Source organism: Saccopteryx bilineata, chromosome 7, assembly GCF_036850765.1.
Source record: "Saccopteryx bilineata isolate mSacBil1 chromosome 7, mSacBil1_pri_phased_curated, whole genome shotgun sequence".
Lineage (NCBI taxonomy): Eukaryota > Metazoa > Chordata > Mammalia > Chiroptera > Emballonuridae > Saccopteryx > Saccopteryx bilineata.
The window spans coordinates 36,382,131-36,403,041 of NC_089496.1; the positions used below are offsets into that span (position 1 = coordinate 36,382,131).

Here is a 20,911-nt window from a genome sequence, read left to right on the forward strand (position 1 = left end):
TTTTGCAAAGCCCTGTAAGATAAATCTGACCTGCCAAGCGTCACAAGTACCTTTCCTATTTTCTGAGCAGAGATTTCCTTCTTTCCTTTTATTCTTTCACTCATTGCCTTCCTTTCGTTTTTGTCCACTTCATTCTCTTTTAAATCTTTGACAGTCATTCATTTATTGATTCGTTTATGCCTTCTTCCCTTCACTAATTCAAGCAAGGCTAGGTGCTTAATTTTAAAATCGCATTCAAAATGGTGCCACGTCATTCGCCAGAGCCAAGAACTGCGAGGTGCTGTCCTGTTTTCCCCGCCAGAGCGGATCTCCATCGAACCCCGCCCTCTTCGCCTCACCTGCTCCCCAGGAAACCGCCGCGAGGTCGAGTCACTCGCGCGGCCCGCGGCTTCCACCCCCAGTCCCAGGGCTGCCCCGCCCCTCCCGGATCCCGACTGGCTGAGCGCATTTATTTGCATATTTCTACCTTTGTTCCCTGCTGGCGGCCAATCAGCGCGCGGGGCGAGGCAGGAGTGCTGGGCGGGGCTCGGGCTCCAGCTGCAGCGGCCGCAGGTTCCCGAGCGGGTCGGAGCCGCCGCGGGCGCGCCGCGCACTGCCACCCCAGCCCCGGGCCCCGCGCTGGTGTCCGCGCTGCTCCAGCGGCTCGGCCAGGCCCCGAAGGCAAAGACAAAGAGACTGTTTGGGAGCGTCCTCCGGAGCCAGATCTACCTGCAGTTGCCGGGAACCACCGTGTCCAAGATGGTTTGCGGGGGCTTCGCGTGTTCCAAGAACTGCCTGTGTGCACTCAACCTGCTCTACACCGTGAGTACCCCGGCCCGTTCCTGCCGGCCTGGGGGCTTTGCACCTGTGCGGTCCGCTGCTCCTGGGCCTCCCTGCCGGCCCAGGGACTCCTCATCCGCGCCCCGTCCCTGTCTTCCCACGCTTTGCGCGCCCGGGGCCTCGCCATCAGCCCCCCCACGGCGACCCGGGGCCGGCGCTTGTCGCAGTCTCTTCGTCTCGCGTATTGTGAAGCCGCGGTCTTTTGAGCTCGCCAGCCGGGTCTCGGCCACATTGCTCTACCCCACCCCCTCACCCACCGCCTCGTCTTTCAGTTATCTCACCAGACCTGCCCACTTTCTCTCTGCCCCTTCTGATACTCGCTCCTGGCTTCCAACCCCATCTGGGTCGGGTTAGAAGGCGAAAGAGCCGCCTTGGCTTTGAGGACAGTTTTGCAAAACCGTGTGATCTGAAATTAACGAGGTGGTTTGTGGACCCTGTTCGTCTAGTGTGCCTCTACGTGCTCCTGTGATTTTAATTGAGTTCACAGGATATCCGCAGCTTCCGAAGTTTGTTTCGTGCTTACATAAAGGGATGTCTTTTTTTTTTTCTTTTTTCTTTTTGGCCAGTTTTGCTTACACTGGATGCTTTTCCCATATGTCTCCTCTCTTCATCAGTGTCCTAACTCCATTTTAAACGAAATCTTCCAGTAAATACGTGAGCCTCCACCCAAGTCGTTTCTTTCCTTGCTCACCAGCGTGGGCCTTTCAGTTTTAACGCTGCAGTCTCTCTTTGTGATTTTTTGAGGCGCAATTCTGAGTGAACCAGAGGATGGGAGAGCAGGTTACTGTTTTATTGATTGCCTACCACGGCCCCGGCTTGACATACGAGATTTTTGTTCGTCATACTGACGTCCACCCCAGGCAGGGGGCATCGTTCAAATCCCTAAAATAACAGACCAGAAAGGGTCTTAATAAGTTTACATAGCTGGTAGCTGGCAGTCAGGAGTAGAACCCAAGCGTGGAATCCAGATCTTTCCACAGGCTTCTCTGCCAGGCGGAAGATACTTCCTCTTCTGTCATCATCCCTCCATCATATAGTCTTGCTTTCTTCTATAAATACACCTGGCGTTTTTCAGCACCCACCCTGAAAACAAACCCAGCTCCCCCTGCGATAGCAGCATAGCAGCGAGCTAGGCCATCTGTGCGAGCTTAGGTTACATCTTTGGAATGGAGAGGCTGCCTTGTGGTCACTAACGGGAGAGGGAGGCTGGGTCAGTTTACCATTACTGGTCCTTTGTATGTGAACAGGATTGCAAAGCTTTGAGGGCAAGACAGAAGCTGCAATAAAGTATGCTTTTCTGGTTACTTAGCAATCTAATCAACATGGTCACTAATGGTAGACTTGGGGAAAACAATTCTAGAACACCTTGTGATATAGCTCCTTGTAATTGGAGATCCATGGCAAGTTTCAGATTAAAATCCACCCTTGTCTTACCTGAAGCATGCTTATCACGTTATTTATTAAGTAAATGCTGACCAATTCTCTAGGTATTTTTCTTTATTCGCATGAATGGTATGCTTAGAACTTCAGATTCATCGTTTTGTGCCCTGACCTCTGCCACCCTCCAGAGATTTAGTCACTTGTTCACCAGACACTTACCCTTAATAGTGCCTGTTTACACACAGTAGGTCTACTTTGCCTAGTGACTTGACTGAGGTGTCTGTGTAGATTCATATTTAATATGTATGTATTTTAAAAGGCAAGTTATTTTTAAATCTAATTCTATTGTTTTCAAAATGCATCATTCCTAGTTGTATTTACCTGGGTATCAGGAAAACAAGGGGAAAGTGATTCTAAAGGAACAGATGAGAACATATCTGTTCTAAATTATTGACCTTCAAAGTGTATTCTATTGATTTTAATAGCTGTGCAGTAAAACTTAATTGGGAATTCACAGGACTGTGCAAAAGGTTAGCCCTTTTAAATCCTAGACTTTGTAGAGAAAAGGATATTTCTTTGAATGAATTAGTGTCTTTTATATTGTGAACAAGCTAAAATAATTTCAGCAGTTTAAGTTGGGGGTGAACAAAAGGTAAAAGTTAGACCAAGTCTTAAATAGATGCTGAAAATGTGCCATGGCTATTAATTAGAGTCTGTATTTTTCCTGGTTTTTCCCTCAACATTTTAAGATGGGAAATGGGAGGTGGTTGGGGTGGGGTTGTGGCTGAGGACTTGGGTGGCATTTCTTTCTAAGGCAAGATTGGGAGGACCCTTGGTAGCTTCGGATCCCACCCGAGCCACTGCCTCTAAAATATGCTCGAATTGCAGAATTAGGCCTGACGTCCTTTCTGAAAGTGTTTCGAAAAACCAGAATTGCATAATGAGCGGCAGGGCAAATGGCATGGCCTGCTGCGTCATCTCTCTCGTGGTGAAGCATTTTCTTGAGGAATTTAGGATTCTACCAGCCAAACTGTCCATGTACTCAGGTGGCCTGCTACTAAGCCTGAGATTAGAGCAGAAATTCTGATCAGTCCAGAAAGCACGTCCCTAAAATATGCTAGAAAGAATGTTCCCCAAACTTGTCATGGACATTTGATCACTAGACAAGGGTGCAGCTGATTTTTGTTGTTGTTATGATTTAGTTGTTTTAATTAAAAGGAACCTTTACTGAGCAACTTTAAATGTAGTGAATATATACCGCTTGTAAGTATGGGAAGAAAGGGAGGAGCTAGCCTCATTGTGCACCTTCATGGTGTTATAGAGAATGGTTTGCTTCAGAACGTTTCACAGTTAAAGAAACTGAAAGTTTCTTCTGGGTTACCTACTATGTGCTAAGCACTGGTCTCTGGAAATACAACAGTGAACCAAACTGGGGCTTTAAAAGCAATATGCTTTTTTCTTTTCTTTCTTCTTCTTTTTTTTTTTTTTTTTTTTTTTTTTGAGAGAGAAAAGAAGGAAAAGAGTGAAAGAGAGGGGAAGGGAGAGGGAGAGAGCAAGAGAGAAGCATCAACTCGTTTCACTTAATTGTGTACTCATTGATTGTTTCTCCAGTGTGCCCTGACCAGGGGTCAGACCTACAACCTCTGCCATGCCAGGTCATGCTTGATCCACTGAGCCCCTGGCCAGGGCTGCAACATGCTTTTATTAAGCCTCTTTTTTATTTACTGTATTTTCTACATAGGATCTTAAGAGCTTTATTCAATCAATCAACATCTGCCTGCTGGGCACAGGATGCTGAGAACTGTGGGAAATAATAAACACATACATAGGCACATACCTATTCTGTGAAAACAGGATCTAGTTTGAGAGTCATAGGGTGGAAAAATTAAATGCCGTATGTGGGAGGGCAGCCTTTAGGTGATGTAACATTTAGCGAAGATACTGTGAGTTAGAGAAATTGGGGAAGTGGAAGTATTATTGAATTGAGGAAATGTAGAAATAACATGGGTCTTTTTTTTACACTGTTTTGGATAGAACTGCAAAATTTTGATCAAAATATTTTGACAAATAGGGAAAAACAACTTTAAAAATTATATTTAGTGATTTGTGGGGAATTTTAGGAACTATAAATAAACGATGTATTACAATGTATATAACATTTTAAAGACATCTTATGCTTCTTAAGCAGAGAAAAGACTTCGGAATTGCACTGTTGTTGAGATTATAAATCATTGAGGTTACCGTATATGTAGATTATATATGTAGTTTTACTTAAGAATGTAAGGAACAAAAAATAAAACGTGGTCTTAAAATGAGAAAGGCAATTGCAGAAGTTTAAGTTTTGTGTGTTTTTCCATTGTCACTTTTACTTCGAAAGGTTTTCCAAGTTTGCCTCTACTGTTTTTTTTCTTCTGCAGTTTTTCCCTATACCTTTGAGTGCTTTGATAAAAATCCCCATTCAGCATCAGAAATTCTACTGATTTCCACTCATTCTAAGATATACATTTTAATATGTCTGAAAATGGGATTGTCTTTTTTAAAATTTAATTTTATTTATTTATTTATTTTAGAGAGGAGAGGGAGAGACAGAGAGAGAGAAGGGGGGAGGAGCTGGAAGCATCAACTCCCATATGTGCCTTGACCAGGCAAGCCCAGGGTTTCGAACCGGTGACCTCAGCATTTCCAGGTCAACGCTTTATCCACTGCGCCACCACAGGTCAGGTGGGATTGTCTTAACATAGGTAAACATACCACCTTCATCAGATAAAATGTATTTCTGGACAGTCTGGGGGTTGGGGTAAGCTCTGGACTCGGAGAAAGCTCAAGTCTGAATACTAACTCTGCAACTCGCTTGGAATGTAACCTTGGGCAGTTTACTTGAACTTCAGTGTTTTGGTTTTTTAAAAAATTATATATAAACTTACTCTTCCCTTACTAGGGGATAAAATGAGAGAAAATGGATAAATCCTTTGGATGCACTCCAGAAAAGAAAAATTAAGTTGTTACAGCTTCTGATGGAAAAGTCGAATTATTTTAGATTTCTGCATTACAAACTTACGTGTTATCATGAAGAAATCGTCAAACTGTTGAGGTTTCGAACACCAACAGGTTAGTGTTAACTCATGCAGGCCCTTGGGAGGCAAGAATTTATACCTTCAAAATAGTAATGTTAACCGTTCAGCTCTAAAAAAGACTGAGATGTGCTAAGTATAAATTTGGAGTGACTTACCTGCACTTTTTTAAAATTTTTTGAGTTCTAGTTTGGCTATTAGAGTGCTCTAATTTTGTTCAGTCTCAACTCTAAAATAAATGAAAAATATTTGTACTTAAACCGAAGAAATATCTACTTATTGAAATTGCTTTCAAATTTTTGCATATACCATTTTCAAAATTTGCATCATCTTTCAAACTATTCTTGTTTGATATTTTAGTATATAGTTAGGGTTATGTTAATTTCTCTCTCTACCCTCGTTCAAACTATTGAGTGAATTTAACATATTTAAATGGTTGCTGAATATTTACTTGCATTTGGAATTTAAAAATGATTCGTTATTTACAGAACCTGGAATTTTCATATGATGCTATTGTATTGATTTATAGTGTACCTTTGTGCCAGTTAATGTTTGTAAAATTTCCCAATTTTTTACTTAAAAACATAGTATCAAAAATAGCCATCTCTCACTCGAAGTGAGGTTATCCACTTTTTCAGAGTTTAACTACATAATTAAGAGGCATTTACATAGAAACAAGTAATTTTGGGAAAAATTTGTTTTCAATCCATATTTAGAAAATGTGATTTGGGCCCTGGCCGGTTGGCTCAGTGGTAGAGTGTCGGCCTGGTGTGCAGGAGTCCTGGGTTCGATTCTCGGCGAGGGCACACAGGGGAAGCTCCCGTCTGCTTCTCCACTCCTCCCCCTCTCCTTCCTTTCTGTCTCTCTCTTCCCCTCCCGCAGCCAGGGCTCCGTTGGAGCAGGGTTGGCCCAAGCGCTGAGGATGGCTTTGTGGCCTCTGCCTCAGGCGCTAGAATGGCTCTGGTTGCAACAGAGCAACGCCCCAGATGGGCAGAGCATCGCCCCCTGGTGGGCATGCCGGGTGGATCCCAGTCAGGCGAGTCTGTCTGACTGCCTCCCCGTTTCCAACTTCAGAAAAATACAAAAAAGAAGGAAAAAAAAAGAAGAAGAAAAAAAGAAAACGTGATTTGTACATCTCAGTGGCTTGATTGTGCGTGCATACTCTAGGTGGTTTAAAAGTGGGCCATCGTCAGTTTAAACACATTTGAATTACTGGTGAGAATAAGCTGAGTTTCTCTTCCTTTTTTTTTAAAAATCACATTTCACCTAAATTCCTCCTTCAGCCTGTCTTACCAAAGTGAAATGAATAATCGAAACCTGCTTGTAATAATGGATGAAACTCGTGGAAAATAGCCCCAGATTCCTGAGCCCGCCACTCACGACCGTCACCACCTCCTCCTCCTGTCTGCATCCCTTTGTAGATTTCAGCCACAGAGGATTCTCCACGTATTTTGCCCTTTCTTGCCTTTCAGTCCTTGCTGATGCTCTGGTGACAACTCGGGATGCCTTGCTCTGTCTTTGTAACATTACTCGAGTAGAGACTTTTCTTTCTTTAGTTAGAATGAATTGTTTCCTTAAGTTTTCATTTAAGAATCTTAGTACTGGAATACCGCCCCTTACTAATCCAATCAGGGTTCAGGGAGAGGGGGTGAGCATGTGATACATTTTTTAAAAAGCTTTTTATTTATTTTTTATAGCTTCCTAGCTAACTATAAATTACGGGTGTAGGGGTGGGTGGGAGAGAGCCTGTGTTGTAAGATTTTGTTTGACTTTGGCTTTGCGATTGACCATACTCATGCCCCATATTGTAGATGGAGGTGTGCTTGCTTGTCCCCTAGAGCAGGGGTCCCCAAACTTTTTATACAGGGGGCCAGTTCACTGTCCTTCAGACCATTGGAGGGCCGGACTATAAAAAAAAAACTATGAACAAATCCCTATGCACACTGCACATATCTTATTTTAAAGTAAAAAAACAAAACAAAACAGGAACAAATACAATATTTAAAATAAAGAACAAGTAAATTTAAATCAACAAACTGACCAGTATTTCAATGGGAACTATGGGCCTGCTTTTGGCTAATGAGATGGTCAATGTGCTCCTCTCACTGACCACCAATGAAAGAGGTGCTCCTTCTGGAAGTGCGGCGGGGGCCGGATAAATGGCCTCGGGGCCGCATGCGGCCTGCGGGCCGTAGATGGGGACCCCTGCCCTAGACCATGAACCTGTTGTTGGCCGAGCTCATAGTTTCCTCTTTGTTGCATCCTTAAGTGAGTAGCATATTTTTTTTAACAATAGAACCTATACTCTCTAAATACATGCTGAATTGAATTTGTAGAATTGGCTTCCCCCTTTTCCCAGAGGTCAGACATACCTCATGGTGTATAAAAATGATAATTTGATCAAAATTAATTCTGGATGACAGCCAAATACATATTTTAGAACAGTGATTTTCAACCTTTGTTTCTCACGCACTCATAAACTAATTACTAAAGAAAAAGGGGCCCTGACCTCTTCTTCCTTAGTAACTAATTTATTTGTGCCATGAGATGAAAATGGTTGTATTTAGTCAGGGGCACTGACAATAGTAATTAGTGTGTGTTTATGCCATGAAAAAAAAAGGTTGAAAATCACTGTTTTAGAACATGAAAGTTATCATTGTATTGAAAATAATATAAAGTAGGACTTTTATATGTCTGCTATAGAATCTAATATGTTTCTTGAAATACTCTTTCTTCCACTATTAGGCAAACTTTCATATACTTCTGAGGTTTTCCAGAACTATATCAATTTCCTGTAATATTTTACTATAATCATAGTTGGCTAGGGTTCTTTATATTATTAGTTTACTATATTATAATTAGTCTAATATAAATGTATCATCAGTTAAACTCAAGTGATTGTTTTTACTCATTCTAGTAATAATTATTGATTGAGCATCAACACAGAAGACAAAATCAAACATCCTGTCTTCATGGATTCTACATTTATGTGGGGGAGATAGATGGTGACGAAATCAGTAAATAAATTACACATCCTAGTACAAGGTAAAAAAAGAGCTTTGGAGGCCCTGGCCGGTTGGCTCGGCGGTGGAGCGTCAGCCTGGCGTGCGGGAGTCCCGGGTTCGATTCCCGGCCAGGGCACACAGGAGAAGCGCCCATCTGCTTCTCCACCCCTCCCCCTCTCCTTCCTCTCTGTCTCTCTCTTCCCCTCCCACAGCGAGGCTCCATTGGAGCAAGGATGGCCCGGGTGCTGGGGATGGCTCCTTGGCCTCTGCCCCAGGTGCTGGAGTGGCTCTGGTCAGGACAGAGCGATGCCCCGGAGGGGCAGAGCATCGCCCCTGGTGGGCGTGCCGGGTGGATCCCGGTGGGGCGCATGTGGGAGTCTGTCTGCCTGTCTCTCCCCGTTTCCAGCTTCGGAAAAAGAAAAAAAAAAAAAAGAGCTTTGGAGAAAAATGAAGTCACAAGAATGAGGAGTGGTGGGCAGCGGGTGGTGGGTGGGTAGGGGGGGTAAGTACATAGGGTTGTTTGTGGGGGCCAGGACTCACCTGCTTGGGTCAAAGATTTGAAGGAGATGAAGGACAAATATCTGGGAAAGCATTTAAGGGAGAAGGTATGGCTTTTGAAAGGAACCTGAAGGGGGAGTATTCCTGGCTTGTGCAAGGGACAGAGAGGAGTCCAGTGGACTGGGACAGAGTGAGCACTGTGGGATTGGGGGTGGCAGGAAGTGAGGCAGCAAAATTCTGGGACCAGGATCAGTATAAGGACTTTGTGCTTATACACCAAGTGAAATTGGTGCCATTGGACCTGATTTTCATTTGACAGATTGTCTGGCTAGTGAATTGAGAGTAGATTATACTTGCAAAATGAATACAGTGAGATCACATATAAGGCTCTTGCAATAATTTGTGGCACATGATATGGCATCTTGTATCAGTATGATAGCAATGGAAGTAAGAGAAATAGTCAGATTTTGGGAATAGTTTGAAGATGCGGTCAGCATAATTTTCTGATGGATTGAATGGGCTATTAAAGAAAGAGCTGAGTCACAACTTACTCACACTTTATGGCCCAAGCAACTGACAGGATGGATTTGCTATTAGTGGGAATGGAGAAGACTGTGGTGGACAGGTTTTGGGAGGAAAAATAAGGGGTTCAGTATTAGACGGGATGCCAATCAGATACCCAGGTGGAAATCTCAGGTAGCAGTTAGTCTAACAGCAATGGAGTTAAAGGGAAAGGAATCACTGGAGGTTGGAATTCATGGGGCCATCAACATATCGAATGGTATTTAAGCCTGACCAAGTGGTAGCTCAGTGGATAGAGCGTCGGACTGGGATGTGGAGGACCCAGGTTCGAGACCCCGAGGTCGCTAGCTTGAGCGTGGGCTCATCTGGTTTGAGCAAGGCTCACCAGCTTGAGCCCAAGGTCGCTGGCTCGAGCAAGGGGTCACTCGGTGTGCTGTAGCCCCTGGGTCAAGGAACATATGAGAATTCAATTAATGAACAACTAAGGAACTGCAACAAAGAATTGATGTTTCTCATCTCCCCCCCTTCCTGTCTGTCTGTCCCTATCTGCCCCTCTCTCTGACTCTCTCTCTGTCTCTGCCACAAAAAAAAAAAAAAAGGAAAAAAAAAAAAGAATGGTATTTAAGGTTGAGACCGGATAAAATTAACAAATTAGTGAGGCTAGGTGGAGAAGGGTAGTGGTCCATGAATTGAACCAAGGATACTCTTATCATAAGAGCTTTGGGAGAGAGGGCGGAGCCAGCAAAGGAGCCTGAGCCGGAAGAGCTGGTCAGGCAGGAGGAGAACTAAGTTTGATGACCTAGAAGCCAAGAGTAAATTGTTTTAAGGAGACGGGATTGAACATCTGTGTCATGTGCTGCGGAGTAAGTGGAGGACTGAAACCTGGTACTTGAATTGATCAATAAAGATCAAAAAGAGCAATTACTCTTTTTATTTTTCCTATTATAGATATTTGCCCCTCCACGTTAAGGACTTGCTTTCCTGACTGCTCAGCACAGCCCTGGCATTTGGTTGGCATTTAGTTAATTGATTGAAAGAATCACTGCCGGGCTCTTCTGCCCATAACTCTACTTCTTGTCGCCCAGACTGCTCTAAAGAAGTAAGGGACAGAATAGTCGGACGATTGTTGGCAGCTGTGAATGCCACCTCAAACTAGTTGTCCTTGGAAAATGACAAGTCAGGGTCTCTTATTTTGGATTCTCAGCAGTTCTTACTTACTACATATTTTGTGCCTGTAATAATCTTCTTGGCACCATGGGGAACATAAAGAAGAAAAATAATGTGACAAAGGCGTGGTAGGCTTCCGGTGTCGTTTGAAGAATGAAAATGAAACAAAGAACTGAGGTCTTGGCTTCAACACTAAATGTCTGGATGTTTAGCAATATCTAGATTTATTTATAGAATTTTCAAATTTCTATCCAGATGTTTGGCCTCATAGAAACACATGCTTGATCATAGTGGAGTTTTTAGTTAGGTTTCCACATTAGGACAGAAGTTCAAAGGGACAGTTCAGTGTTCAAGTGTAATTCCTAATTAGGGGTGTTGACTATTATAGTCTATTAGAAGACAGATTGTCTGGGACCTTTGTTTTCTTATATGTCTGTGGGTGCTGTTACATTTTGCTGGCATAGTCCCTGTAAATCTTATTACTGTTTTAAATTTCTCACCTTCCACTACCACCACAGTGTCTCTCTTGCTTTTGTGCTGACAAAACAATTTTGAATCACTTCACGACAGAATCAAATCCAGTTTTTCAAATGTTCTATGTTCTTCTTTCATCCTCAAAATAATTTGCATACTCGGGTAGAATTTGGATGCTCAGGAAAAAAAAAGAAGAAACTATAGCTGTTGTAGGAATAATTCAAGTCTTTCTTTGCATCTTAATTTTGAAATGTGGATATTTGCTGAAAGAATGAAAATCTCTTTTGCTGGATTTCTTCCCTGCAAATATGATATAGGTTAGGGAATAAGTGTCTCCTCGTCTTTAACGCATGAGGAGCGACATTATGAGTTCTTCCATCCAGCAGTATGAGTGCCCCCTTCAGTACCTGGCACTTAGCCAGGGCTGGGGATATCAGATCAACCAAGCCTTAATTGTATGGCACTTAAAGTGGAGAAGAATTCAAGGTATGGCTGGAGGTGGGGAGGAGTGACTCATGATATACCTTAGAGGTGATCCAGGCCCTTTGCATTCTTGGACCGGGGACCTGGACTTGATGCTAAGATTAGAAACAAAACAGAGCCAGTGTCGATAATGACCTGATCTTACTGGCTTAAGAAGAAAAGGCCACCGTATCAGGGATAGAGTCCAGCTCAGGCCATAGAAACCCAGTTACTGCCGCTCACAATACTAAGCTTTCTTATTCTCATTGGGCAGCATGTCCAGAAGTAGGTAGTCCAGAGCAAGTGCACATTTTAAGCGTGTTATCTAGTCCTGGTCTTCATCCCTTTTCCTGCGCCATCATCCTTGGCATGTGACTTTCTTCCTTGTCACCAAATTACATCTGCAATTCTAGGCATCATGATTTGTTCCATATCAGAAGAAGGATGATGCTATAAAATGCTTTTACATGTAAGTAAAGGTGAGTTTTTTTTTGGGGGGGGGGGCTGGATGAGGGAGAGTTTAAGTTATTATTGACATAATAAGCTGCCCATAAAGGTATAAATCTGATGAATTTTGACATATATATATACCTGTGAACCCATCACCACATACCATCACCCCTCAAAGTTGTTTTTTGGTGTATTTTTTTTTTTTTGTATTTTTCTGAAGTTGGAAACGGGGAGGCAGTCAGACAGACTCCTGCATACGCCCTACTGGGATCCACCCGGCACGCCCACCAAGGGGCAATGCTCTGCCCATCTGGGGCGTTGCTCTGTTGCAACCAGAACCATTCTAGCGCCTGAGGCAGAGGCCACAGAGCCATCCTCAGCGCCTGGGCCAACTTTGCTCCAATGGAGCCTTGGCTGCGGGAAGGGAAGAGAGAGACAGAGAGGAAGGAGAGGGGGAGGGGTGGAGAAGCAGATGGGTACTTCTCCTGTGTGCCCTGGCCGGGAATCGAACCTGGGACTCCTGCACGCCAGGCTGATGCTCTACCACTGAGCCAACCGGCCAGGGCCCTCTCAAAGTTGTTTTATCTTCCTTTGTAATCCCTCTGCTCCTAACCTGCAGGCAAACACTGACCTGGTCAGCAGTAAAATTTAGGCTGGAGTTAAATCTGGTAAGTGTAGGGCGGATGTTTGCAGAAAGAATACGGCCTAGGATACTTCTCTGGCTCATTGGTTCCCTGTGTTTTGGAAGGTGGTCACCGTGGTGAAGGAAGACAGTCAAAGCAAATCGGCAGGTATTTAAAAAATTATATGAGCCTGACCTGTGGTGGTGCAGTGGATATAGCATCGACCTGGAACACTGAGGTCGCCGGTTCGAAACCCTGGGCTTGCCTGGTCAAGGCACGTGTGGGAGTTGATGCTTCCTGCTCCTCCCTCTTCTCTCTCTCTCTCACTCTCTCTCTTTCCCCCTCTATAAAATAAATGAATAAAATCTATTTAAAAATAAAATAAAATAAATAAATATATGATAAGCATTTGCAAAATGATGCATATATTAACCAGAATTCTTCATGAGCTTAAAAGAATATGTTGGCAAGATTGCACAAATTCTTAAAAGAAATATGATTGGATACTCAGTAGTTGAGTCAGCAGATGTGGGGCTGGATCCAGGAGGTAGAAAAGGTCAGAACTCTCTTGCTCCTTCTGTCATTTCTCAGCTCACCTTGTCTCTGCTTAGATTATTGTTGAGGCTAGAACTTGACATGTGCAAGATGGCAGAGTCAAATTCTAATTGTCCTTAACTTGAGGCGCCTATTTTTAGACTCTTTCCATATCACCGTATTATCATATAGGACATACTTACTGACCCAGTTCGTTTCTAGACCCGTCCCATGGATCAATCGCAGTGGCTAGAAGGATGAGCAGCCATGATTGATGGACCTAAATCTCTGTTTCTGCTGCTGGTAGTGGTGGGGGGGGGTCGGTGAGACACGGTGATTAAGAGTTTTACAAGGAATGTATGTGTTAGGTTGTGAAAGCAACCGATGTCCACTCCAGGGGTCACTTATCCTCTGGGCAGCAATTTGTCTGGTTCTTCTATTCCTAATTCTAAAATATTCTGGCAGCTCCTTCATTATTTGAAAGGGTTAGTGGTTTAATACTTCAGTACTCACTGAAGCTGGTTTATAAAGAACATTATGCACAATGTATTTTTTCCCTTTGTTCTATAATGGCATTGCATATATCAACCCAGAAGGTGCATAAATGCATACTTATTAGTTTTAAACAATTTTATTTGCTAGAGTGAGCTCAAAGATAAAAGCTCGTCACCCTAAGTAGAATTTCTTGCTCCCCTTCACCAAGAAATGCATCATGTGCTTTTGTATGAATGTAAGCTCATATGACAAAATTTCTAGGTTGGGTCAAAGGAAAATAAAAAGCACAATATGAACATATGGTAGTTGATGGCGGTTAAAAGGATAGTTGTGGCGGTTAAAAGACTATTGTTCTTTTATCTATGACTGTACAGCCAGGTCTAACAGGGAGTAAGTTAAAGAGATGCTATTCAAATGCATCTTGATCTGGCTACAAAGAAAAACCCTACGATTTCTTAGGCAGCATAATATTGTCTTTAGTATTATATCTTAATGTTAAAAATTACTTAACTATATTGTTAGGCACTATGATGTGATCCCACAGGGAGAAAAGAATGCATCAAGGAAAAATTTTGCCACAGTTCTTCCTCTGTGTCATTGGGCATGTCATTTTGCTACTCTGACTTACCACCTGTAAAATGTGCCTTGGTGTACTGTGCTGTATCGTGAGCCTTGACTCAGAATTGCGGTCCTTTTTTCTAGTGCCCGCTGTTTCTCCACCTTCATCAGAATCTATGCATCTGTTCCAGTGGTTTGCCTCTGCCTCCTCTTTTCAGGATTTGCTTGGGGAAGCAATGCCAGTTGTAGACACTTTCATAACCTTCCTTTGGCGTGATTACAGTTTTTGTCATCTCCCTTTTAAAAACTCTTTTCATGATTCTTTTTTTTTTTTTTTTTTAAAGAGAAAACAGGAAAGGTTGGCGCCTCCTGCTCGTAAAAACATTGCTATCAACGAGTTAACAGATCCATACTGTTTTTATCAGCACTGGGTCTCAAAGGAAGGAAACTATTTGTCATAGGTCTATTTATTTCTATTACAATTGTCTGGTAAGGAAACTGTTGTTGTGATCGAACAAAAGATTTTGCAGTTTCTTTGTCTACCAAGTTCTAGTGACAAACAGAGGCTTTTAAATTATACAGTTAGAATTCATTTTATTGTAATTAATAATGTTTACATCACTAGTTTGGGAGACTTCATTATCATCCTGTTCTCTTCCAAATTATAAACCAACAGTAACATGTAATTACCACTACTCAGAAATAGTTTTATTGTTATCTTTAAAGGTTTTCTTTATAGTGAAGGTTGAATAGACACTGGTATTCCGATCTACTTAGAGGCATATCATACCTCTTCAAGGGTTACTTCTAATTTAATGAGTGAATTATGACTCCTGAGAGACTTTTGTTACAATGTGTTGGAAACCCCAGTCACATACAAGAAAACATTTATTTTGTTTTAAATATTGTAAATAAAAAAATATGCCATCTTTTGGGGGCTTATCAGAAAATTTCTTGCTCAAATAAGTTTGAGCAATTTCACTGTTGTAATACATTCAAAATTTGTTTTGGATTGGATGGTTAAATCTATCTTTTCTCCCACCTTACAAATGAGAATGTTTATTTGTGTGTGTTTGTTTGTGTGTGCATGTGCGCGTGTGTGTGCATGCTTGGGAATTGGGTATAAGAAGGGGGTGATAGGGTGGTATTTTGTTCCACACATAAGAGCACCCAAGTGTGCCTGACCAGGCAGTGGCGCAATGGATAGAGCGTCGGACTGGGATGTGGAGGACCCAGGTTCAAGACCCCGAGATGAGCCAGCTTGATCGTGGGCTCATTTGGTTTGAGCAAAGCTCACTAGCTTGGACCCAAGGTCACTGGCTTGAGCAAAGAGTCACTTGGTCTGCTGTAGCCCCACAGTCAAGGCACATATGAGAAATCAATCAATGAACAACTAAGGAGCCGCAACGAAGAATTGATGTTTCTCATCTCTCTCCCTTCCTGTCTGTCTGTCTCTATCTGTCCCTCTCTCTGACTCTCTCTCTCTCTCTGTCTCTCTTTCTCTCTCTCTCTCTCTCTCTCTCTCTCTCTCTCTCACACACACACACACACACACACACACACACACACACACACACACACACAAAGGCACCCAAGAGTGATAGACCTAGAGCTTTGCTTGCTGTCATAAACAAGTGGAGATCAAACAAATTATTGCCTGCTGGCTTCAGGTATATACTACCTTTATTTGAAAGCCTTCGCTTTCCCTAAGCTGAGCCAATGGTAGCAGAGAATGTGGACAGTACTTGAAGATGCACAGATGGGAATTCATGTGAAGTATTGGAGAGACAGATGAGATCTTGATGTGGGTAGCCGTGTTTGGGGAATACTGGAAACAAAGGCTGGCTGAGGAAAGCCGGACCAGTTTACAGAGAAAAGCAAAGTGGAAGAATTCAGAATTGGTGCCCAGCTAGAATGGGGTTGTTACATGTTCAAGGCTAATTTCAATCAGGAAATATTTCATGGGGGACTCTTGTGAACCCAACAGCTTGATTTCACAGATGCCAGTGTTTTGCCCTGTCTGGCTCTTTTTAAGAAGTTAAGCGTCACCATGCAGTTAAAGGTGTACTCTCCATCTCATTTCCCGGTTAGTCCCGTCTCAAAAGTAGTCACCGTCCTGAAATCAACATCTGTCATTTACACTCATGTTTATACATTTATGACAATTTAACATATCAATCAACCACAAAGGATATATATAGTATTTTTTGTGTGTTTGAAAATTAATAGATATGTTTTATTAAAATTTACCATATTTTTTGCTCCATTGGACACACCTGACCATAAGACACACCTAGGGTTTTAAGGAGGAAAATAAGAAAAAAAAACATTCTGAACCAAATAGTGTGTTAGGATAGTTAATAAAATACCGTATTTTTTGCTCCGTAAGATGCACGGGCATTTTCCCTCCACTTTTGGGGGGGAAAAGTGTGTCTTGTGGAGCAAAAAATACGGCATACAATTTGCTTAATTTTTTTTTATATTTGAAAATTTATCAACCTGAATCAAAATGACACCAGAGTTTATGAATTCCCTAGTAATGGTGTTTGAGGTCTTCAGTTATTTTTACTATTACAAACAAGGCTGCAGAAATCCTGATATGTGTCTAGTTAGGGACTGGTGTTTGTCTTGGGTATTAACCTAGAAGCAGAATTGCTTGTTTAGTTAGGGATATAGAGCTTTAATTTTTCTAGGTGCTGCCAGATTGTTCTGTAAAGTGGCTACAACAGTTTATACTTCTGAAATGTGAGGTCTAGATTCTCCACATCCTTAGTGTCATCAGAGTTAATTTTTGCCAGTCAAGCGTATGTTATTGGTCTAAAATTTGTTTTCCTGATATATAATGAGACTTAACATCTTTCATGTGTTAATTGGCCTTTTGAATTCTTACCCCAGTTCTGTCCCTTCCTTGCTGTGTAACCTTGGGCAGGTTACTTAATGTCTGTGTGCACGACTTTGCCCATCTAGAAAATGGAGGCAATAGTACTATCTACATCTTGTTGTAAAGATTATTTCATAAATGTAAAGCACTTTGAATACTTCCTTTCACATAGTAAATGCAATACTAGTATTATACACGCTTTTGGGGTTCTTGTTTAAGAAGAATGTCTTAACCACGAAGTCAAAACATTTTTTTTGTATTTTTCCCTAAAAGTTTAAATTTTGCTTTTTATATCTAGGGTTTAAATCTATGGTGTGAGGTAGGGACTACTATTATTCTTTTTGAAAATGGGAAGGTATTTGTCATAGAGCTGTTAATTAAAGCCTACTCCTTTCCTACTGATTTAGAATTTCATATCTCTCCAAGCCCACACTGTTGCCTTATTAAAAAATGTCAGTTCCTTTGTTTTAATTGCCAAATCATTAAAATAACTTCTGATATTTGTTTGGATGATTTTCAACATCTTTAGTTCTTTTAGTTTTATTTATGTATTAGCTAGTTTTAAAAATAACACATCCAAAAGATATAGAGTCAGGTTCAGGTTTTGCAGAGCATAGTAAAAACAACCAAGAGCATTTGAGACAGTTAGATGGACCCATTGGCGAAGGGTTGATTTATCACTTGGAGCATTTCTTATACACGGTGCTGGGGACAATTCGACTGGGCTGAGGAAAAGTGCAGCAGATAACAGGTCTTTCTTCTTAATCTTAAAAATGTTTATAGCTCTTTGGTGACATTTATTCTTCCATGTAAATTAATGGATCCTTGTATAAATTGTCACCCAAAACCTTACAGAGACTTTGACTAGAAATTGAAGTTGTGGGCTAAATTGGAGGTGAATTGAGGCTTTGTTTAATCAGTGTACCCAGAGACATGATATATCTCTTCATTTAATTTAGGTCTTTTTCATATTCTTCAATTCATTTCAGTTTCTCCCTGAAACTCTTATAATACTTTTGTTAGATTTACTTCTATGTACTTTAAATTTTGGGGCCTATTACAAATTGCATCCTAAAAAATGCATTAAAATGCTGTTGATTTTTGTATATTGATCCTATTTCTAGCAACTTTTCTGGTTCTTACCAGTTTTAATAATATTTGGGGTTTCCTTCAGAAATACTCCTATTAATTTGAATAATGACATCTGTTTCCCCTCATCTTTCTTCTATGTTCAATCTTATTCAGTTGTCTAAAACCTCCACTACAATGCAGATAGGAATGGTGATAGCCAATATCCTTCTCTTACTCCTGAATTCAGAAAGAAATGGTTCTCAGGTTTCAAGTATGATTTTTGCTTTTTTGTTTGTTTGTATTTCTTTTAATAGCTGTTTCTTATCAGTTAAGGCAATTTGAGGGGATTTACTCTTGTTCTTTTTTAACCCTTTAAGTAGTGAGTTTTTTTTTCATAACCTCCAGGAATGAGTTGTTTTTTCAAAAAATGAAATTAGTTTCAGTTCCAGTTTTAGTAACTTAAAATCATGTTTGTTTGATAATCAATTTATGGAAACAAGAAGAACATACATTTGCCTTTTTTAATGTTGCCTTCCACATGTACAGCCATACTCTGGATGGTCAGGAGGCACAAGGAGGTACATGAACATTCGTATACTCAGAGGGTTAAAAAAATTGCTAAAGGTCTGTCAATTTTTTCTTTTTCAATGAAGCTTTATTTATTATTATTCCTATTACTTGTTTCTCTTCTTTGTGTCTTCATTGAATTTGCTCTGTTTGGCTCTTTTTCAAGTCTGTTTTTAAATATAGTTTTATTTCTTTTCCATGTTGTTTTTATTCCTTTTATCTTTTTACTGAGTTTAATTTTATCTCAGTTATTTGGTTCTCTAACCTCCAGTTCTCGGAAACGCTAATTCTCCTTTTGCATCTCTGTCATGGTAGCTTTCGTTCTCTCCTTATGTGTTGTATGACTTTCTGTTGACGACAAAGTTTTTAATTCTTTCTTCGGGAATGGCATCAGGACTGGGATTCACAGTGCCCCTCCTGAGTCAGTTTGGATTTGTTTCTGTGAGTTTTCCTCTCCTAGATTCCATCATGGCCTGTGGTCAGCTTTTATGGACATGGCTTGGCTTGAACCGCTGCCTGCCTGGGTCTTGTAGTTGAGACTGCAGACATGGGCGTGGTAAGCTTGGCGTTTCTGGTTTTTTGTTGTTTTTTTTTTGCAGAAGGCTTTTTGAAGAAGCTCAACAGTCTAAGCTGTCTTTCTGGGTTAGCGGTGTATGTTTTCTACAACCTCTGGTCTGAAAATACACTTTTCTGAAGACCCTAGCTACGCAGGGGTCTCAGTTCCACTTCCCAGCTCGGCCTGATCTACACCTTGGCTTCTCCCCTTTAAGGGCCTGTAGAGACCAACGAATTCCTTCCCACCCTCTCCTGGGCCCCCACAGCACCAGCTGTATGTTTTTAGTTTAGACTTTCAGTTCTCTCTTCCTCCCTGGCCTGTGACAATTTCCCCTAGTTTCTCTGTACTCTGCTATCTATATATAGTAATTAAGTTAAATGTTACAGCCTTTTGCAATATTTTCAAGTATTTGTAGCAGGAGGGATTCTGTGGTAACTCAGTTGCCCATGTTCCCAGAACCCTCTATGGTTGGCTGAGTTAATGCCCCTCCCCCCACCATGGTGCATATCCCAATCCTTGGAACCTATGAATATGTTACCTTTACATAGCAAAGGGACTTTGCCTATGTGATGACAGTAATCATCTAGGGATAGAGCAGTTCTGGATTATCTGGGGAGACCTCTTACTCACAAAGGTCCTTCTAAGGGGGACGCGGGAGAGCCAGCTCAGAGAAAGAGATGTGCGTAGGGAAGCAGGTTGTGGTCTGAGACACGTGAAGATGCTGACTGATGGCTTCACAGGTGGGACGGGGCTGCAGGCCAATGCGTGCAGGTGGCGTCTAGAAGCTAGAGAAGGCAAAGAAACGGATTCTCCCCTAGAGCTTCCAGAAGAATTGCAGCCTTCCTGACACCATGACTTCAGCGTAGCGAGACTTGTGTTCCAATTTGGACTCAGATCGCCGAATTACTCTGTGTTTTAAGCCGGTAAGCTGGTGGTAACTCGTTAAAGCAAGAGGAGGAAGCTGATACCTTCTTCGGCGTTTCTGAAGGCTGGATGCCTGGTATTAGTGATGACAGTGGGCCGGAGACTAGAGTACGGACACAGCACAGTGAACGTATGAGGAACACTCCTCACAGGGAGATAGACAGAAGGGTGCAGCCTCTTTCTTCCCCTACCTAGAGAAAAAAATCACAGCGGAAATGCTGTGAATGTTCTAGATCAGGGGTCTCAAACTCAACTCAGCATGTGGGCCGCAGAGCAAGATCACAGCCGTTGGGCGGGCCGCACTAGGTCTACAAAAGGCAACTGTTACGCAACACTTTTCTCACTGCAGTTGAAAACAAAAAAAAATCAGTACAACAAGCACAATCGTACATGCAGTTTACTCAGTGTCACAAAACGACCAGAAACTGTAGTTCGCATCACAACTGCTGTTAACTAAGCTAATATCTAGCTAGGATGCTAGAGAAATGAAAAATACAAGTAGGCCCCTAGGCTTACTTAATTTTATCCAAAATATTTTGAACTTCGTGGATTAGTCTGCAGGCCGCACAAAATTGTTTGGCGGGCCGCGAGTTTGAGACCTCTGTTCTAGATAATAGTTTCAGTAATGCCATAATGCCTAGCCTGAGACCTGAAACTTCTTAGAGAAGGGATGAAATGCCCCCGCCCCCACCTTTTAGTTATAGACCCTATTTTTTAGAGGGGAAAAGATTCTCATTATGAATGAGCTTGTAAGTTGGTAGGTGGAGGAGCGGAGAACAGTTTTCGTATTCTGCTGAGATGCTGCTGTTCTGAATAAAGGATTTGCCTGAATACTTCGCTCCGGCCTCGTGTTA

The 20,911-nt window shown here is 41.9% G+C and overlaps 1 protein-coding gene across 1 annotated transcript in view; it reads left to right on the forward strand.

Moving 5' to 3' along the window:
• The first annotated feature begins 523 nt into the window (after positions 1–523).
• TSPAN13 (tetraspanin 13) overlaps positions 524–20,911 on the forward strand; it is a 34,877-nt gene continuing 14,489 nt past the window's right edge. Inside the window, exon 1 of the mRNA XM_066239638.1 lies at positions 524–801. Within this exon, the coding sequence (XP_066095735.1) occupies positions 739–801 (63 nt within the window). The 5' untranslated portion in view covers positions 524–738. The remainder of the gene's footprint in view (positions 802–20,911) is intronic.